Source organism: Coniophora puteana, assembly GCF_000271625.1.
Source record: "Coniophora puteana RWD-64-598 SS2 unplaced genomic scaffold CONPUscaffold_5, whole genome shotgun sequence".
In the NCBI taxonomy this organism is placed as follows: Eukaryota; Fungi; Basidiomycota; class Agaricomycetes; order Boletales; family Coniophoraceae; genus Coniophora; species Coniophora puteana.
This window is the reverse complement of record NW_006913057.1, coordinates 1,517,036-1,532,612: the sequence shown is the minus strand read 5'-3', so window position 1 is coordinate 1,532,612 and position 15,577 is coordinate 1,517,036. Positions and strand designations below refer to the sequence as shown.

The 15,577-nt window shown below is 55.6% G+C and overlaps 5 protein-coding genes across 5 annotated transcripts; 2 read left to right on the top strand and 3 right to left on the bottom strand.

The window, feature by feature from the left end:
- Positions 1-255: 255 nt before the first annotated feature.
- On the top strand, positions 256-2,503 carry CONPUDRAFT_143630 (peptidase M24; the record flags this gene model as incomplete). The annotated part of the gene is made up of 14 exons (XM_007769727.1): positions 256-424; positions 477-608; positions 661-667; positions 718-791; positions 844-928; positions 996-1,338; positions 1,412-1,527; positions 1,580-1,669; positions 1,722-1,741; positions 1,795-2,040; positions 2,092-2,128; positions 2,181-2,280; positions 2,336-2,395; positions 2,450-2,503. The coding sequence occupies 14 exons, from the start codon at positions 256-258 to the stop codon at positions 2,501-2,503; spliced, it is 1,533 nt and encodes a 510-aa protein (XP_007767917.1).
- A 976-nt stretch (positions 2,504-3,479) lies between these two features.
- Positions 3,480-6,903, top strand: CONPUDRAFT_122756 (glycoside hydrolase family 31 protein; the record flags this gene model as incomplete). Its single annotated transcript, XM_007769726.1, has 12 exons — positions 3,480-3,711; positions 3,769-4,416; positions 4,475-4,552; positions 4,605-4,709; positions 4,763-4,909; positions 4,966-4,990; positions 5,054-5,144; positions 5,203-5,494; positions 5,553-5,792; positions 5,854-5,924; positions 5,985-6,067; positions 6,122-6,903. The coding sequence occupies 12 exons, from the start codon at positions 3,480-3,482 to the stop codon at positions 6,831-6,833; spliced, it is 2,724 nt and encodes a 907-aa protein (XP_007767916.1). The 3' UTR covers positions 6,834-6,903.
- Positions 6,904-7,415: 512 nt separating this feature from the next.
- On the bottom strand, positions 7,416-8,865 carry CONPUDRAFT_164781 (peroxisomal membrane protein PMP47B; the record flags this gene model as incomplete). The annotated part of the gene is made up of 8 exons (XM_007769725.1): positions 8,700-8,865; positions 8,594-8,648; positions 8,426-8,526; positions 8,264-8,370; positions 7,855-8,211; positions 7,769-7,796; positions 7,516-7,714; positions 7,416-7,454 (listed from the first exon to the last, which is right to left on the bottom strand). Exons 1-8 carry the CDS (start codon positions 8,765-8,767, stop codon positions 7,416-7,418), a joined length of 954 nt encoding a protein of 317 aa, XP_007767915.1. The 5' UTR covers positions 8,768-8,865.
- A 118-nt stretch (positions 8,866-8,983) lies between these two features.
- Positions 8,984-12,789, bottom strand: CONPUDRAFT_122747 (ubiquitin conjugating enzyme family protein). Its single transcript, XM_007769724.1, has 15 exons — positions 12,393-12,789; positions 12,232-12,313; positions 12,084-12,158; positions 11,747-12,000; positions 11,230-11,673; positions 10,921-11,184; positions 10,183-10,866; positions 10,010-10,125; positions 9,943-9,957; positions 9,830-9,896; positions 9,740-9,781; positions 9,608-9,685; positions 9,464-9,560; positions 9,375-9,412; positions 8,984-9,322 (listed from the first exon to the last, which is right to left on the bottom strand). The coding sequence occupies exons 1-15, from the start codon at positions 12,537-12,539 to the stop codon at positions 9,044-9,046; spliced, it is 2,682 nt and encodes an 893-aa protein (XP_007767914.1). The 5' UTR covers positions 12,540-12,789; the 3' UTR covers positions 8,984-9,043.
- Positions 12,790-12,904: 115 nt separating this feature from the next.
- On the bottom strand, positions 12,905-15,561 carry CONPUDRAFT_143627 (uncharacterized protein). Its single transcript, XM_007769723.1, has 2 exons — positions 15,345-15,561; positions 12,905-15,295 (listed from the first exon to the last, which is right to left on the bottom strand). The coding sequence occupies exons 1-2, from the start codon at positions 15,434-15,436 to the stop codon at positions 13,522-13,524; spliced, it is 1,866 nt and encodes a 621-aa protein (XP_007767913.1). The 5' UTR covers positions 15,437-15,561; the 3' UTR covers positions 12,905-13,521.
- Between the last annotated feature and the right edge of the window lie 16 nt (positions 15,562-15,577).

The window sequence follows — 15,577 nt, the reverse complement described above, 5'->3', positions numbered from 1 at the left end:
AAGGTGGTTCCGATAATTTAAGGATCTCTTGTCCATGTTCAGGCGCCCAACTCGGGACGCACTCCAGAAAGAAAGAATTGGAAAGAAGCCAATCGCTCGTCTCCCCACACTTGAGCTCGCCCCAATGGGAAGGACCATAGAATCACAAGCCTCGTCATTCCCAATTTCGGTTCTCAGGCACGCGGGTTAGGGTTTTCTCGAGTTTCGTCATTCTAATAATATTCAGCAAATTAACCATCCACCTCTCGACTCTCCATGTCGCTTCGTCCCGTGCTCCCCGTCCTCAGAGCAGCAGCTGAATCCTGCTCCTCCTCTCGCAGGTTGGCCCACGCTCGCATACGCAACTACGCCTCAGAGGCTGCACTCCCAGAGAGCAAACCCTCCACCTATGGCCAGCCTCTCTTCCAGACGCATCCTCATCTCCGTCCGTTTATTCTCGTCTGCTCGTGTGCACTAATCCTCATGCCCTTTCACAGTCAAACAGGACGAACTGACCCCAGGTATACGCGCCACCGAATATGAACGCCGGCGAAAGCACCTTATGGACAGTCTCCCCGCAAACAGTGTAGTCATATCAGTTGCCGCACCTATCAAATACATGAGCGCAAGTACGTGCATTCTCTCCTCAACTCTCCGCATCTCATACCTAGATCCTCTAAGACATCTTGTAGGTTGCTTGTGAGATCATCAGTATCTTGCTCAACTCTGTTTCACCAGCTACAAATACCGCCAGAATTCAGACTTCTGGTATCTTACTGGCTTCGAGGAGCCAGACGCCGCCGTCGTATTAGGTCAAAGCCTCCTTACATACAATTATCCAGCCGTATACTCACCCCGTTCCAGAGAAAACCTCGACTTCCAAGGGTTACAGGATGACGCTATTTTCCAGCGGCAAGGATTCCGACAAGGAGAAATGGGATGGTGCAAGGTGCGCACTCGTTGCTGGATAATATCCCTTCGTCTTCCCCAACCTGACAGCATACCTGCCCACCCAGGACAAGCTTCCATGATGCGACATCCATCTTCCGTGCCGACGAAGCCATGTCCATCCAAGACTTCCCCAGCCACCTCAAATCCCTCACTAGCCTCTACTCGACTGTCTACGTCGATCTCCCACCGCACGCCACGCGCAAGGGCCGCCCAGCCAAGTCCCTCCTACGCTACCTCTCCCCCGCCGTCGGCCCGCGCTCCGAGTACGAATCCATCCTCGAGTCGCTCTCCAGCGCTCGCCGCAAGTCGCTAGCCCCGCATGTCTCCAAGCTCCGCGCTATAAAAAGCGAGGACGAGCAGCGCGTCATGCGGGCTGCCGCAGATATAAGTGGCCGTGCACATGCCAAGGTTAGTGCCGGCGATTAACCGTGCGGATCAGCGTCCCATGGGCATGCTCATGTGATATGCTCTGTGTTTGCAGACGATGCGCTTTACCCGTCCTGGCATACCAGAGGCGGCGCTGGCTGCCCATTTTGAGTACCTGTGCAGTCTATCAGGTTCACAGCGCCAAGCATACGTGCCGGTGGTCGCGTCAGGGTGAGTGCGGAGCCGAGTGGCTGCACGGGTGATTGGCTAACAGTATTTTTAGTCCAAACGCTCTTATAATACACTACACGTACAACAACCAAGTTGTGCACGATGGAGAAATGGTCCTCATGGATGCGGGATGTGAATACAAGTAAGCAAGACTCACCAAGATGACGGTATGGTACTGACTTCATGTTCCTCAGTGGATATGCATCAGACATCAGTAAGCTCGATGGTTTACATGCTTTTGAGTGCCCGTATTTACGCAGCCTTCAGCGCGTACATACCCTGCCTCTGGTAAATTCACCGAACCTCAGAGGGACCTATACTCTGCAGTCCTCTCCGCACAGAAGATGCTTGTCAGCATGTGTTCAGAGTCTCATGGTCTCTCACTATACGATCTGCACCGCAAGTCATGCGAGCTCCTTCGCCAGGAGCTGAGACAACTCGGATTTGATCTGCGCTCAGGCGACCTTGAGCGGTGCCTATATCCGCATTTCCTCAGCCATCCCATTGGCATTGGTGCGCTATTCGATATTTCATTGTGCGATTAATCCGAATGCGTTTGTACAGATCTGCACGAGTCTAGTCAGGTAGAACGGTCCAGCCAGTAAGTTTAGTTTGGGAAAGGCTTCGCGCTTAGTTCTAACGGAGTATGGTAGACTCAAGGAGGGCATGGTCATCACCGTCGAGCCGGGCATCTACGTACCCCCCACCCCGCAATTCCCTACGCATTTCCATAATCAAGGTATTCGCATCGAGGTGAGAGCACATCCTTAACGAATATTTGATCCATGTTTGATTCTATCTTTCGCAGGATGAAGTGCTCGTAGGCAAGGAACACCCAGTCGTCATTAGCGTCTCAGCTCCGAAAGAGGTTCGTGCTCGTTTATCAACACATTCCTCCTGCATGTGCTCATACTCTTTCAAGGTCGTAGACGTAGAAGGCGCATGCCAGGGACTGCTCGGGCTAGAACCTCTTTAAACTCCTTGCCTCGTGCTCCCCCGCTCACGACATACTCATTATTACTACTATAGCCCACTAGTATGCCTGCCACACGTCCCATCTCACTCATCGATTTACCATTGCATCTCTCATTTGCGATATATCGTTCTTGTGTTGGGAAGGAATTATGTACCTTTAAGGTCACGCTGACGAGCAGGCTAGCACTCAGCTATGCTCAGGTGTCCTGTGGATATTGTCAGCCAGCCTTTGCTGGCTTAAAATGATGGTGAAGGATGCCGGTGCATAGAATATCGTAGCTTGTTGACATCTTGGCATACCTTCACCGATCGACCGGAAACTCGCGAGTCGGAGTTGACGCGTGTGTCGATCATGACCGATGCGGTCATCCAGCTCAACCAACGAACCGACACACAGTAGGTTGTCTGGTCGTGAACAGTACTTGCACTCTTGAATGAAGGAGATCAACAGTTCAAAGACGATGGCGAGAAATCACAACTCCAGCTTTGGGCGCACTGGGGCTCACTGACTGCGCAACGAGAGCATGCTCTCGTAACGCTGAACAAAATCATGACGGAAGCGACCAGGTAATGCTTAGCTGGCAGAAATATTTACTACAGAGGTTCAAACCCACTTCGAACTTGTATGCTTCAGCGCTTGACAAATACGGTATACACTGGTGGAAGAAAAACTTCAATTGGCGCGCACAGAGGGCGCGACACCGCTGGCAAAACACGGCTTGGCACCAAACCACCATCACCTGACGGTTCCTGACGCACAGATTTGTGGGGGCTTGCGGGGACCATGTGCTCCTTAACGCCAACTGAAAGTTCACCGGAGTTCACCAGCGACCATCAAACCATCCTAGACATGACCCTGGATCTCAATAATGCGAACTTGTATCATTGAGTCCGCCAATGCTTATAACCTTCCACCGGACAAGGTTCGGTCTTTCTGACAAGCTCCAATATTTCCCCGCCGACCACCACCAGTGCACATGGCAGGGAGCAAGCTTCAGTTCCTTGGGGCGCTTTTGCTCGCTGCAGCGAGCACTGTACGCGCCGAGTGGGTCGACCCTGCTGTACTGGACAAGTGCCCTGGCTACAACGCGGAGAACGTCAACGCACAGGCCTCGCAGCTCACTGCAGACCTCGTTCTGGCTGGTAACGCGTGCAATGTCTTTGGGAAGGATGCCGAGAAGCTGAAGTTGGAGGTCACTTATGAAACTGGTGCGTCGGTCTCTTCATTCGTACAACTTCCCGCCCTGACAGAAACGTTTGCCGCAGAGGACCGCATCCACCTCAAGATCACCGACCCCTCCACCGCTCGCTACGAGGTCCCCGAGAGCGTCCTTCCTCGGCCCTCTGCGGACTCTTCCACCTCTCCTTCGAACGCCTCTATTCAATTCACGCACACCACTCAGCCGTTCACCTTCTCCATCCAGCGCACCTCCACCAATGAGACGCTCTTCTCGACCGCCGACCATCCGCTCATCTTCGAGCCGCAGTACCTGCGCCTCAAGACCTCTCTCCCCGCGGACGCGAACATCTACGGCATCGGCGAACACACCGACACCTTCCGCCTCCCGACGCACAACCACACGCGCACGCTGTGGTCGCGCGACGCGTACGGCGTGCCGAACGCGACGAACCTGTACGGCAACCACCCCGTGTACTACGAGCACCGTCCCGGTGGCACACATGGCGTGTTTTTGCTGAACTCGAACGGCATGGACGTGAAGATCAACGACACAGAGGGGAAGGGCACGACGCTCGAGTACAATGTGATCGGCGGAGTGCTCGACTTTTACTTCCTTGCGGGGAGCGAAACCGATCCGACCGAGGTGGCGCGTCAGTATGCGGAGGTGGTGGGGACACCTGCGGAGGTGCCGTACTGGTCTTTCGGGTTCCACAATTGCCGCTATGGCTACGCCGGTGCGTTTCTCCTGTCATGCATGGGTAAATGCGTGCGTTTGCTGATCTCTGCACAAAGACTACGTCGAGGTCGCGGACGCGATTTCGAACTACTCGGATGCCAAGATCCCGCTCGAGACGATGTGGACTGACATTGGTGCGTCTGCCGTTCTCCCATCTCCCTTCGCCTCTGGCTGACGCGCCTCTAGATTACATGTATAAGCGCCGCGTCTTCACCCTCGACCCCGACTATTTCCCGCTTGACAAGATGCGCGAGATAGTCGACTATCTGCATGCCCATGACCAGCACTATGGTACGGTTTCTCGCGTATGTCATCGCAGATCATTTCTGACGGTGATATCGTAGTGCTCATGACGGACCCTGCCGTGCCCTACCTGCCGAGCAGCGACTATGCGCCATATATGAATGGCTCTGACATGGGCATCTTTATGAAGAACCCTAACGGGAGCGAGGCAATGGGCATTGTGTGGCCGGGTGTCACCGTTTTCCCCGGTACGTCCACGGTTACTACTATGTGGTCGTGTAATTGGCTCATTCAGGACATATAGATTGGTTCAACAACAAGACCCAGGAGTGAGTGACCGCCTCTGTACATACTCACTAGGCGCGCTTGCTGACGAGGCGCGTGCGGCACAGTTTCTGGTCAGGCCAGTTCCAGGCCTTTTACAGCCCCGAGACCGGCATCGACATCGATGGCGCGTGGATTGACATGAATGAACCCTCGAGCGTACGTTTCATGTCCCCCGTTCTGTGAACATGTACTCACCATGCTCAACATTGTCCAGTTCTGCAATTATCCTTGCACGGATCCTTTTGCACAAGCCGTTGAACAGGATCTCCCGCCCAACCGCACGACCTCCGCGCCCAGCGGCAACACCACGATCTTCCCCGGCTGGACTGACTCCTCCTCGAACTCTAAGCGCGATGGTGCTTCAAGTAACGGCACCGACAACGGCGAAGGCGACTTCAACCTACTAAACCCGCCATACAACATCGACAACGCGGCGGGCGTGCTGAGCAACAAGACCGCGAACGTGACGAACGTGCACGCGAACGGACTGAACATGTATGACACCCGTGCGTCTCCCCTTTCCTCTGGGCTTGTCTCCTCGGCTCATCGCAACGATGTTGATAGATAACCTCTACGGCACGATGATGTCTACCGCGACGCGCAACGCGCTGCTCGCGCGGCGCCCGGGAAAGCGCACGCTCGTCATCACGCGCTCGACGTTCGCTGGCGCGGGCGCGCACGTCGGCAAGTGGCTCGGGGACAACTTTTCGACATGGGACCAGTATCGCGCTTCGATCGCAGGTATCTTGGGCATGGCGACGGTGTATCAGGTGCCCATGGTCGGAGCCGATATCTGCGGTTATGGTGAGTGGCCTTCAATGCGATGCCAACTGGGGCAAGGCGCTGAATGGCGGGCGTGTTTTAGCTCAGAACACGACTGAGACGCTGTGCGCGAGGTGGGCGACGTTGGGTGCTTTCTATCCGTTTATGCGAAACGTGAGTGGAGCTTATGCTTCGTATGCGTTGTTGGGGTGCAACTTGCTGACGACGTTCTAGCACAACGATATCGCTTCCATCCCGCAAGAGTTCTACCGCTGGCCCTCCGTGGCCGAGGCAGCTCGCAACGCCATCGACATTCGGTATGTCCCTTCGTGTGCACTGTGACTCTTGAGAGGATGCTTATTCCATATTAGCTACCGTTTCATGGACTACATCTACACCGCGTTCCATCAAGCCCATCAGGATGGCACCCCCGTTCTCCGCCCGCTCTGGATGAATTATCCTTCCGATGCGAACACCTTCCCTATTGACCTCCAATACTTCTTCGGCCCGTCCCTCCTCGTCTCGCCCGTGACCGACGAGAACTCAACGAGCGTAACCTACTACCTCCCGAACGACACGTTCTACGCCTTCCCGGACTTCACGCCCGTCCAGGGCTCCGGTGCAAATGTCACGCAGAGCAACGTCTCGTTCTCCGACATCCCGCTGCACATCCGCGGCGGCGCCATCTTGCCCCTGCGCGCGCAGGGTGCGATGACGACGACCGAGCTGCGCAAGGTGCCGTTCGAGATCGTCGTCGCGCCCGATGCGCAGGGCAAGGCAAGCGGCGCGCTGTACGTCGACGACGGGGAGTCGATTACGCCGGACAAGACGACGGAGCTCACGTTCGCATATGATCTCGGACTGCTGAGCGTGAAGGGCAAGTACGAGTACGGCCCGATCGAGGTCGAGCGCGTCGTGCTCCTCGGTGTGGGTAAGAAGCCGAGCAAGGTCAGCGTGCAGCAAGGCGGTGCGCAGCCTGCTGCAATGGGCGAGAGCGAGTGGACGTACGATGGGGAGGCGCAGAAGCTCAATGTTACCGTTGGGGTGCAGATCTCTGGGGATTTCAGTGTTAACTTTTCGTAATTCTGGTTTAGTGACTTTTATTCTATCATAAAAGCAAGCCTCCTATTAGTTTTTAATCACTTTAACGTCGCTCGAAATATCTGTTCATCATCGAGATTTGAAGTATCAGAAGGAAGCTGAGTGATTGCTTATTTCCAGAATGTTGCATACCGCTGAGCGCGCTACTTGTCGGGATTCGTCTAAAAAACCTGTTGCTTGTCTGTTGCCGCGCGGGTACTGTAATCTTACCCGGAGGCAACTGTTCGACGGTAGCAGTTACATCCTCTCCCTTCGAGTCGTATACTTCTGGCAAACGACGTTGGCCTATTATGCTGAGGCAGGCCCAATATCAGAAGATAGTCGTTCTTGATATCTGCAGTAACCTGCAGTCCGATCGGGGAGCGCTAGCGGGACAAGCAAGTGTCGCTAGTCTAGCTCGTTGGCAGTCGATGTGAGTTGACGCATGCGGCTTTGGGCGTGATCCAAATTCGCCATTCACGACATCTCTCTAGCCCTCAGCGAGACACTGATACTTGCAGCAACTACATGATTAAGCATATGAGTACATAGAAGCAAAGGAAACATATCGAATTATATCGTATTCTATGCAGCTACTTTCTTTGTCGCCATTTGGCTTATGACCTGAATAAAAGTCATGTCAATTCAGTCTTCAAATTTGAAGGAAGCTATTTCTTTTCCTCACCCGTTTTGTGATTTCGTAGAACCTTCTCTGGCCTGCAAAGAGAATGGCGGCTGTGAGAACGCTCTGAGTGAGCTTGCTTCCAACACCTCTGTACAAGCCCTGGAACCCTTCCTCCTTGAGAATAATCGCCAAACCGTGTAATGAGGATTTGTACTTGAGAGACTCGGCGTGGCCTGCCTGCATCCTGCTCTTCATAACACTAATAGAAATGGATAATCAAAGTCTGCAGGCGACGAGCAACTCGAATACATACACATAAGGGTATGTGGATCCAGTAGCCACTACAAATTGAATCAGTTCCCTACGCCTCACCTTATGCAAAGGATGCGAACTGCTCACCGAGTTTTGACAGAGCTCCAAGCAGGAAGAAATCCCAGTCAGACAAGACCGCAACCTTGGACCCTGCACCCGCTGCGCGCAGGCTCACAGTGCGCCTCCTAATCAGCGTGTTCTTCAACTGCTCGAACACCGTATACTGGAGCACAGGGTTGATCACAAGCACCAGCGCAGGGCCGATGCCGCGCCAGAAAGCGCCGACGCCGTCCTTCTCGAGGATCTTCTGTATGGTCTCGAAGAAGCCGAGCTTCTTCTCGACCTGGCGGGCCTGCGTCGGGTCCGAGGAGGGGACCTCGACGCGGACGGCCTGCGATGTCTGCACGACCCAGATGGGGTTGCTGATGACGGTCGTGGCCGAGCCTGATAGACGCGCTCAGAAGACGAGCACTAGGGACATTCGAGGGAGACCTACCGGCGATGAAGCCGGCGAGTATGGACTCGAGCGTGCTGAGGGCTTTGGAGCCCTCGCGTGATTTCAGGATGGTGCCCCGCGAACGTTCGTAGAAGTAGTAGTACACTCTGCAATGCGCCAGTTCTGATGAGGTACCTCGTAGCACACTCAAGAAAGACGCACCCATTGGTCACTGCAATGCCCAGCAAGCTCGAATTGAGACCACCATAGAGTCCGCGAACACCCTCGCGCTTAACGATGTCAAGGACGGCTTGCGAAGTAGACTGCAAACATTGAGGTCAGCTTGACCCTCTCAACCCTGAGGTTGTCTGCGCAAGACGAGGGGCGAACCTTGGACTCAGACTTGGTCTCTACAGCCGCGCGGGTGGAGAGGACGATCAAGGGGCTGGTCAGCTGGTAAGCTCGGAGAACAAAGCCAGGGGTATTCGTTACTCACTACGTCACCGACATGGCGACGATTCCGCCGGCTGCCCCAGCGAGTGCGTGAATGGTAGAGTCGCTCATAATGTTCTATGTGGGCTGGTAGATGTGGACGTTGAGGGAGTGGACGTTTTCCAGCATGTAAAGTAGTTGCCAACGCTTGTAAGTAGTGTGGATTGATTTCACGCCTAAGCCTCGGGGATATCACATGTCTCCACTCCGGTGCGGACTTAGCCTCGTCCGCGACGCGACCTGCCACGCGTCAAAATCACACAACAAATGCAGCGGAAACCCAACTCCGTCTCATTACTTTTGTTCATTCTAGTGTAGATACATTCGTTGACGCAGCTAAAGCAACTTTTACAATTCCGAACTTGGTTCAGACGTCCCCGACTGCAGCTCTTGCAGAACCGCCTTTATCTCATCGACGTCCTCCTTGAACCCGTTCGTACTCCGCCCGGATTGGCCCTTTGGCCCACCTCTCACTGCATATCCACCGCCATCATCAAGAGTAAGTCTGCCATCGTCCTCTGCCAGCCATTTGTCTAGCTGAGCGGCGATCATCGGCGCTTTCAGACGGAAATGCGTGCGGATCACGTCTTCAAACGGCTCCGGGGGTGCTTTCAGGTAGCCCAGCATCTATATACGGCATGAGGAAAGTTTGCTTATTAAACTGAAAGAATTCACTCACCGCGGCCCTGACTACCATTCGTCGAACGTTGTAAGTGTCTGGAAAAAATCATTGAGCTGAAGGACACAATGCAACAGCGAGAGTCTCACAGGCCAGCGACCGACTTGAGCCAGCATCCTTATCCCAGCCTGGTTCATTGATGTATGGTTCCTCACAGAGGATCATAGATTGGATTGAAATTAGGACCTGTAAGGATTTAAGCAACCTGACTGACTGAAGAGAACGGGACTCACTTGAAGCAACGTTGACTTCCCAGCGACCCAGCCAGGTCCGTTCCATGTTCCCAGAAGAGACAAGCAGACCTTTCCATCCTGAGAAAACACTCAACAACTTTCTTGACAGCAGTTAGTGGTGTGGTTACTTACTGCGTATAGGTTGGGGTTGAACCGGTACTTCCCACCAGACGTCTGGAAAGATCATAAAGACTAAGCCTAGGCCTTGATCGTAAGACTTACCGTCATATACTTGACGTTTGGCGGGGACTGGTTGTAGCTCGGTCCCAGGAAGATATCAAACAGGAAGCTGACATACTCAGCACATATATCAAAAGGTGTACGGATCGACATACCATCCATTCTCATACCTACATTTTTGTGAGCGCAATGCATGGATATTATGCCAGAGAAAAAACATACGGTGTTCCTTCTGGCCCGATAATGAGCGCCTTGATGATATCCACACGCGTCTCGTCCACGCGCAAGAAAATCGAAGAATTCCAAGCGACAGGGAGGTTCGTCGTCAACACAGCAAGCTGAGTAATCGCATTCAGCATAAAGTACACCCCACCAAAGCCCACCGGCCCACCTACCTCTTTCGCGATCGCCAGCGAGCGCTTCGGTATGTCTTGGCTAGCAAGCATCCGTGCCTCCGTGTTGAAGAAGAACTTGTAATGCGGCGCGGTGCCCTCCACCTCGGCGTCCGTCGTCGGGATCGTCAGATCGCAGTACTCGAACCGCACCTGCGTCGCCCAGTCGACGTACGCCTTCCGCCGGCCCTCCTCGTCCTCGCCGACCGCGATCGCAGACGAGTCGAAGCCCGCCGCACCAACAATGCTGGGCAGCGACGCATGCAGCCGCTTCACGAACGCGTCGCCCTTCGTCTCGCGGAGCGAGCGGTCGATCGCGTGCGCCGTCGCGAGGATGCGCTGGCAAAACGCGAGCAGCTTCTCGTTCTCCTCGCTCATCATCGGTATGCTCTCCTTCTCCTTGCCCTTGCTCTCGCTCGTCATCCGCTTCTGCGCCTCCGTCATCTCCTGCGTGACCTCCTCGACGGGCTTCATCCCCTCGAGCCCCTTGATCGCCGCCTGCGACTGGATGACGATCGCCTCGAGGAGCTCGCGTGGGCCAGAGCTGCCCTCGTAGATGATTGTCCGCTCGCGGACTGGGGATTTACCTTTCGCCGGCGGCTTCTTGGGGTTGATCGACTTGACCGAGGCGACGACCATGATCGGCATGGCCATCATGCTCGCGAGAGCCTCGTGGTTAGATATCGTCTATACAATTCATTAGACGGTCGTTATGCAGCGGCTCTTAACGCCGATCCGTACCTCGAGCCACTCGAACAGTTCAAAGTACAACACCGAGCGATCCGACATATCCGAGAGCGAGTCGTTCCTCAGCAGCGTACTACACACGTAGTTAAACCGTCGTCTCAGGTGCGCGAGCGCCGTTGGGTGAACCATGTAGTCGCTCGTGCGCCCTCCACCCTCGCGCAGAACAGAAGGCAGATAGACACGGATCTGCGAGAGCAGCCGTCCAATGTCGCCGTCCTTCTCGAGCTGCAGGCGGAGTGCCTCCGCTTGGCCAGTCGTCTACAATAAGACCAAAACCCCCAAGTTAGTTTTACATTCCGAGACGAAGGAAGGCGCACTTGCGTCCTCGCGACCGTCGCCGGCGTAGCCAATGCCGCCCTTGGCCTTGCCGCCTGTCCCTGGCGTGTAAAAATCGTCGTCGTCGTCATCATCGGACGACTCCCCGTCCGGGTTCGGCGGCGGCGACGCGACCGGCGAGTCCGTCTTCCTCCGCTTGCTCGTGCGCGGCTTCGCCTCCTGGCTGTTTGCGGAGTCGCTCGACTGATTCCGCTGCTCGATGAAATGCGTTTCCAGCATCGCCAGGCCGACGCCGAGGATGGCGCCCTGGATGTTCGAACAGTGGAACAGGACGTCTTCAGCAGCGAGCGAGGACCGACTGTTCGTACTGTTTATTGGCTCGCCGCACGCGAAGCAGAACGCGACCTTGCATTGGGGGCACGTCCGAGGGACAATCGCGCGTAGTTCATCGATGTATGTCGAGAACTCGTTCTGTATGCACAGTGAATCATCGTCACCAAAACGTCCCGCGATCCATTGAGATTGAAGTGCGGGGGGAACTCACGAACAAAGAGAAGAAATCGCTGTTCTTCCTTGGCACCGCATATCCGCACTGTTGCGGACAATGACAGGCACCCTCACGAAGGTATGAGTACAGGCTGAACAAGAAACCCTGCTCGCTGCCCTCCGGGCAGCCTTTCATCCATTCGCCCTGCGTCATGATCTTCACTTTCGCGCCCGTTCGTTCCGATACGATCTCTTCGGGCTCCTCCTCGACCTCGATGACCTCCTCCCGACGGTCCTTGGAGAAGAAGATACCTGATCCGAAGACGTGTGAGATGATGCACGCACGAACAGCGCGCGCTATATCCTGCTGTAGCACGCTTCACAACGCAGCTCACCTGCATAAGGATCAGCCTCCACCGCCGGGCGATCGTGTCCCTCAAAGTCCGAGTCGTAGTCCACATATTGATCCTCTGCACACACACACCAGCCCACCATTAACCACGCGATCCCCGCGCGCAGACACAGACATCGCGCGAGACTCACCATCACCGTCCTCGTCCTCGTCCATATCCACATCCTCATCGTCCCCCTCGTCGGCGTCCGCATCCGCATCCCCGTCCGACGGCTACAGCAATATCACATCTCAGCTCGCATACACCCCCCAGAACAAGAAACAACAACGCGACCACGCGCGCATCACGTACCACAGCACGCGGCGTCCGCGCCGGCGTAGCAGGCGCACCTCCCGCCTTGACATCGACCTTGGTGTGGGGCGCAGGCGCATCCATAGGCTCGTCCGCCTCCGTCACGTCCGCAAACTCGCCCTCGAAAATGTGCTCCGCGGCCTGCATAACGTCCCTGTACTTGCGCAGCGCAGCGCGCGCCTGCGGAGGCGTGGCGCCCTGTCGTTGAAAGCAGCCGCAACGCAGCGCATCAGCGTCGATTGTCAGCACAACGAGTGAGACGTCACGGTGCGTCGGGCGAGCCGATTTAGGGTGGCACGGTGGTGGCGCGGGGAGGACAGGCTCACCATCTCGACGAGCTGGTCGACCTCTCGGGAAGACATATTGTTGAAAGGAAAGTCAAGTCAGCAGATTGCAGGAACTGATTGTGGACGTCAGAGCGCAAGAGGCAACCTCGAGTCCGCTGCATCGTGTCTGGGTCGATTAAATGGTCACGCGCGTCCTTAGACTAACACCACTTCGAATGCATATGAAACATAATACTCCAAATGTCATGCAAGTTTCATTCCAGTAGATCGCAGTCCAATCCATTCTAATTATGCACATTGTGCAAAAGAAAAACAAGAACATGAAAGAAAGAATGGAAAGACAAGTAAAAATGCAACGTAAGTACTGGAGAAATCTGAATGCAACAACATAAATATACCACTCAAAACAGAAATAAAACCCCGGCCACAAGCAAGCGAGCGAGTAAAGCTACAGACGCTCGAAATGAAGGACGACGAACAGTCCTTTCTGGTTAAAAAAGAGGTGATGATATCAAGCTAATGTGGAGGTATATGAGAAGGAAAAGAAGCGAGCTCAGCAGACTGCCGAGTCAGCCACATCCCGAGGTGTCGCTACGCACAGCGGATCTACGCATTGAAGGATGAAAAGAAAACCCGCACCAGGGATCAAACGAGGAGTACACTATGATTACTGATTGATGATGTTGTTGTACACACAGACACATGCTCTCAGACCAGCCGAACGAGCGCCGGCCAGTGAGAACGGGAAGTGAGGCGTCAACAAGCAAGTCCGGCTGGCTGGTCACCACGCCCCTCCGCAGCAATCCCGATGCACCTCCCAAGGATCTCTTGGGATAACACGCTCACCGCTTGAACCGGTCAGGCAGCTGAGGCATCGGCTCCTTGTCGTACCCGAGTGGGTACGCCGAGATGTCGCCCATCAGTGCGAGCGTGTCCAGACTCGCCCGCTGCCGGCCCTCGACGTTCTGAGGTGCACTGGAGTTCGGACGCGACTGACTCCCATTGCCGTTCTCATTCTCGATTTGGAACGGGAACGCGCCGAGGCCAGTCGAGGTCGTTGACAACTGCGAGGCCGTCGACATGCCGAGCATCTTTCGGCTCGGCGGCGGATCCAGCGGCGACTCTGGTCTCTTGTCTTCGCGGGCACTGGAAGGCGGAGAAGTTCGTGCCTGGGAATCCTTGGCAGATGCCTGGTCAGCGTTCTGGGTGAACTGCTGGTTCAGGGGTGACCGCGGTGGGGACCGAACAGGTCTCGACGAGATAGGTGACGGAGGGACGAAGGGGAACGATTCGAGGATCGAGTCTGCCCTGGTAGCAGTGGAAACGACCGACGATGCGGCCGAGATGCGCCTGCCGTGGCCACCCTGCGCATGGGCGCGAGCTTGTGCGTGAGCGAGAGCACGTTGTTGCTGCTCTTCGAGACTACCAGGTTGCTTGGTCGATATCGAGGTCTGAGATGAAGGCGATGTGGGCGAGAGAAGCCTGGCCTTTGCGGTCATGGGGGACTTTACGGTACCGAGACTGTTCCCGCTGGTATAGCCAACGTTAACACGCGTAGCACTGCCGATATCAATGACGGAGCCTGCGTTGGTATAGACGCTGGCGGGGCGAGAAGGACTGTTGCTCTCTGAACCGTGTGAGTGCCCAAAAGTAGTGGTCGGGCTGCTCGGCGAACGCTGATTGCGGTCGTCGAAGGGGTCCGTACCAGAGCGAGAGCGGGGTGAGGAATCATGCTCCTCTGCTTCGTCGGGGGAATCGCTGGGAGCAAAGGAAGAAGCGGCGAGAGGCGAGCGGATGGAGGGACGGGACGCATTCGAGGGGGGCTTGAGGCTGTCTTGGGACAGGTGAGAAGTGGGAGTGGAGTTACCGGATGCGTGGATAACCTCTGCCTTGACGACGCCGAAGACCTGGCGTTGGCTCTGAGTGACGATCATGGGGGCCTCGTTCAAGAACTCGCTTGAGTAACTGCCATTTGTCATGTATGAGCGGATGGACTGGGCGCGGCCGGCCTTGGGCTGGGGCAGATGCTCGGTGCTGGGAGTACCACTCTCGTTTAGGGTGAGGTCGGGAGCACGGGCGGGACGAGCGGGCCCCGAAGACGTGTTGGAGGTGCGTTTCGACTCGCGAGTGGATTCTGGAGCAAGACCGATGGGTATAACGTTGGTGCCTTGCGCAGCAGAAGAGGTTGTCTGAATGGACTCGGCGTCTTCAAAGGGATTATGTATCGATATGGGAGCGCCCCAATGGTCGACAGCAGAGGGACCACGTGAGAGACGTGAGAGGCGTTGGGCGGACTGCTGGTAGCTGGAGGCACTCTGGACTCTGAGGCGTTCCTGATCGACGGGAGGGGGAGAGGGAGGCTTTTCTGCAGGGTCTGGCCTGTTGAGGACATCTGCTGCTGAAGCGGGTACGTCTTTGGGATTTGCTGCTTCTGCTGCTGCCTTTTGCTGGCGGAGACGGCGACGATAGAGCAAGTAGACGATAAGAGCGCCAACGAGGACAAGGATGGCTGCTATCGCGGCACCAGCGACTGCGCCACCGCTGACCCCACCACCTCCACTGCCAGACGAGGTGCTGGTCGGGACACAGGTGAATGTTGCGCACGCCTGGCAATTCCTGAGTAGATGTGTGAGGAGAGAATATGGAGAAGGGAGAAGATACTGACTGGCTGATCTGCTGGCAAGACTCATCGGTAGCACAGGCGCAGGACGGAGCGGGACTGGGACAGGAAACACATTGGCGCGGGTCGAGAAGCATAGAGATAGAGATAGAGAAAGAGAAAGGAGCGTGTGATTTGGGCTAGACGGGTGATATATGAGGTGGTGGAATGTGACTGTGGCTGGGAGGGGATGCCAGGGTGGCGGAGGGGAGGGAAGAGGTGGACGATCGAGGGCAAGG

Excerpts from the sequence above, each read along its gene's own strand:
- CONPUDRAFT_143627 (XM_007769723.1), bottom strand. The coding sequence starts at position 15,436 with ATGCTTCTCGACCCGCGCCAATGTGTTTCCTGTCCCAGTCCCGCTCCG. Across the intron at positions 15,296-15,344 it reads TCTTGCCAGCAGATCAGCCA|GAATTGCCAGGCGTGCGCAA; the intron begins GTCAGTATCTTC and ends ACATCTACTCAG.
- CONPUDRAFT_122747 (XM_007769724.1), bottom strand. The coding sequence starts at position 12,539 with ATGCAGGCCGCGGAGCACATTTTCGAGGGCGAGTTTGCGGACGTGACG. Across the intron at positions 11,674-11,746 it reads GCGATTTCTTCTCTTTGTTC|AACGAGTTCTCGACATACAT; the intron begins GTGAGTTCCCCC and ends CTGTGCATACAG. Across the intron at positions 9,561-9,607 it reads GGAAGTCAACGTTGCTTCAA|GTCCTAATTTCAATCCAATC; the intron begins GTGAGTCCCGTT and ends AAATCCTTACAG.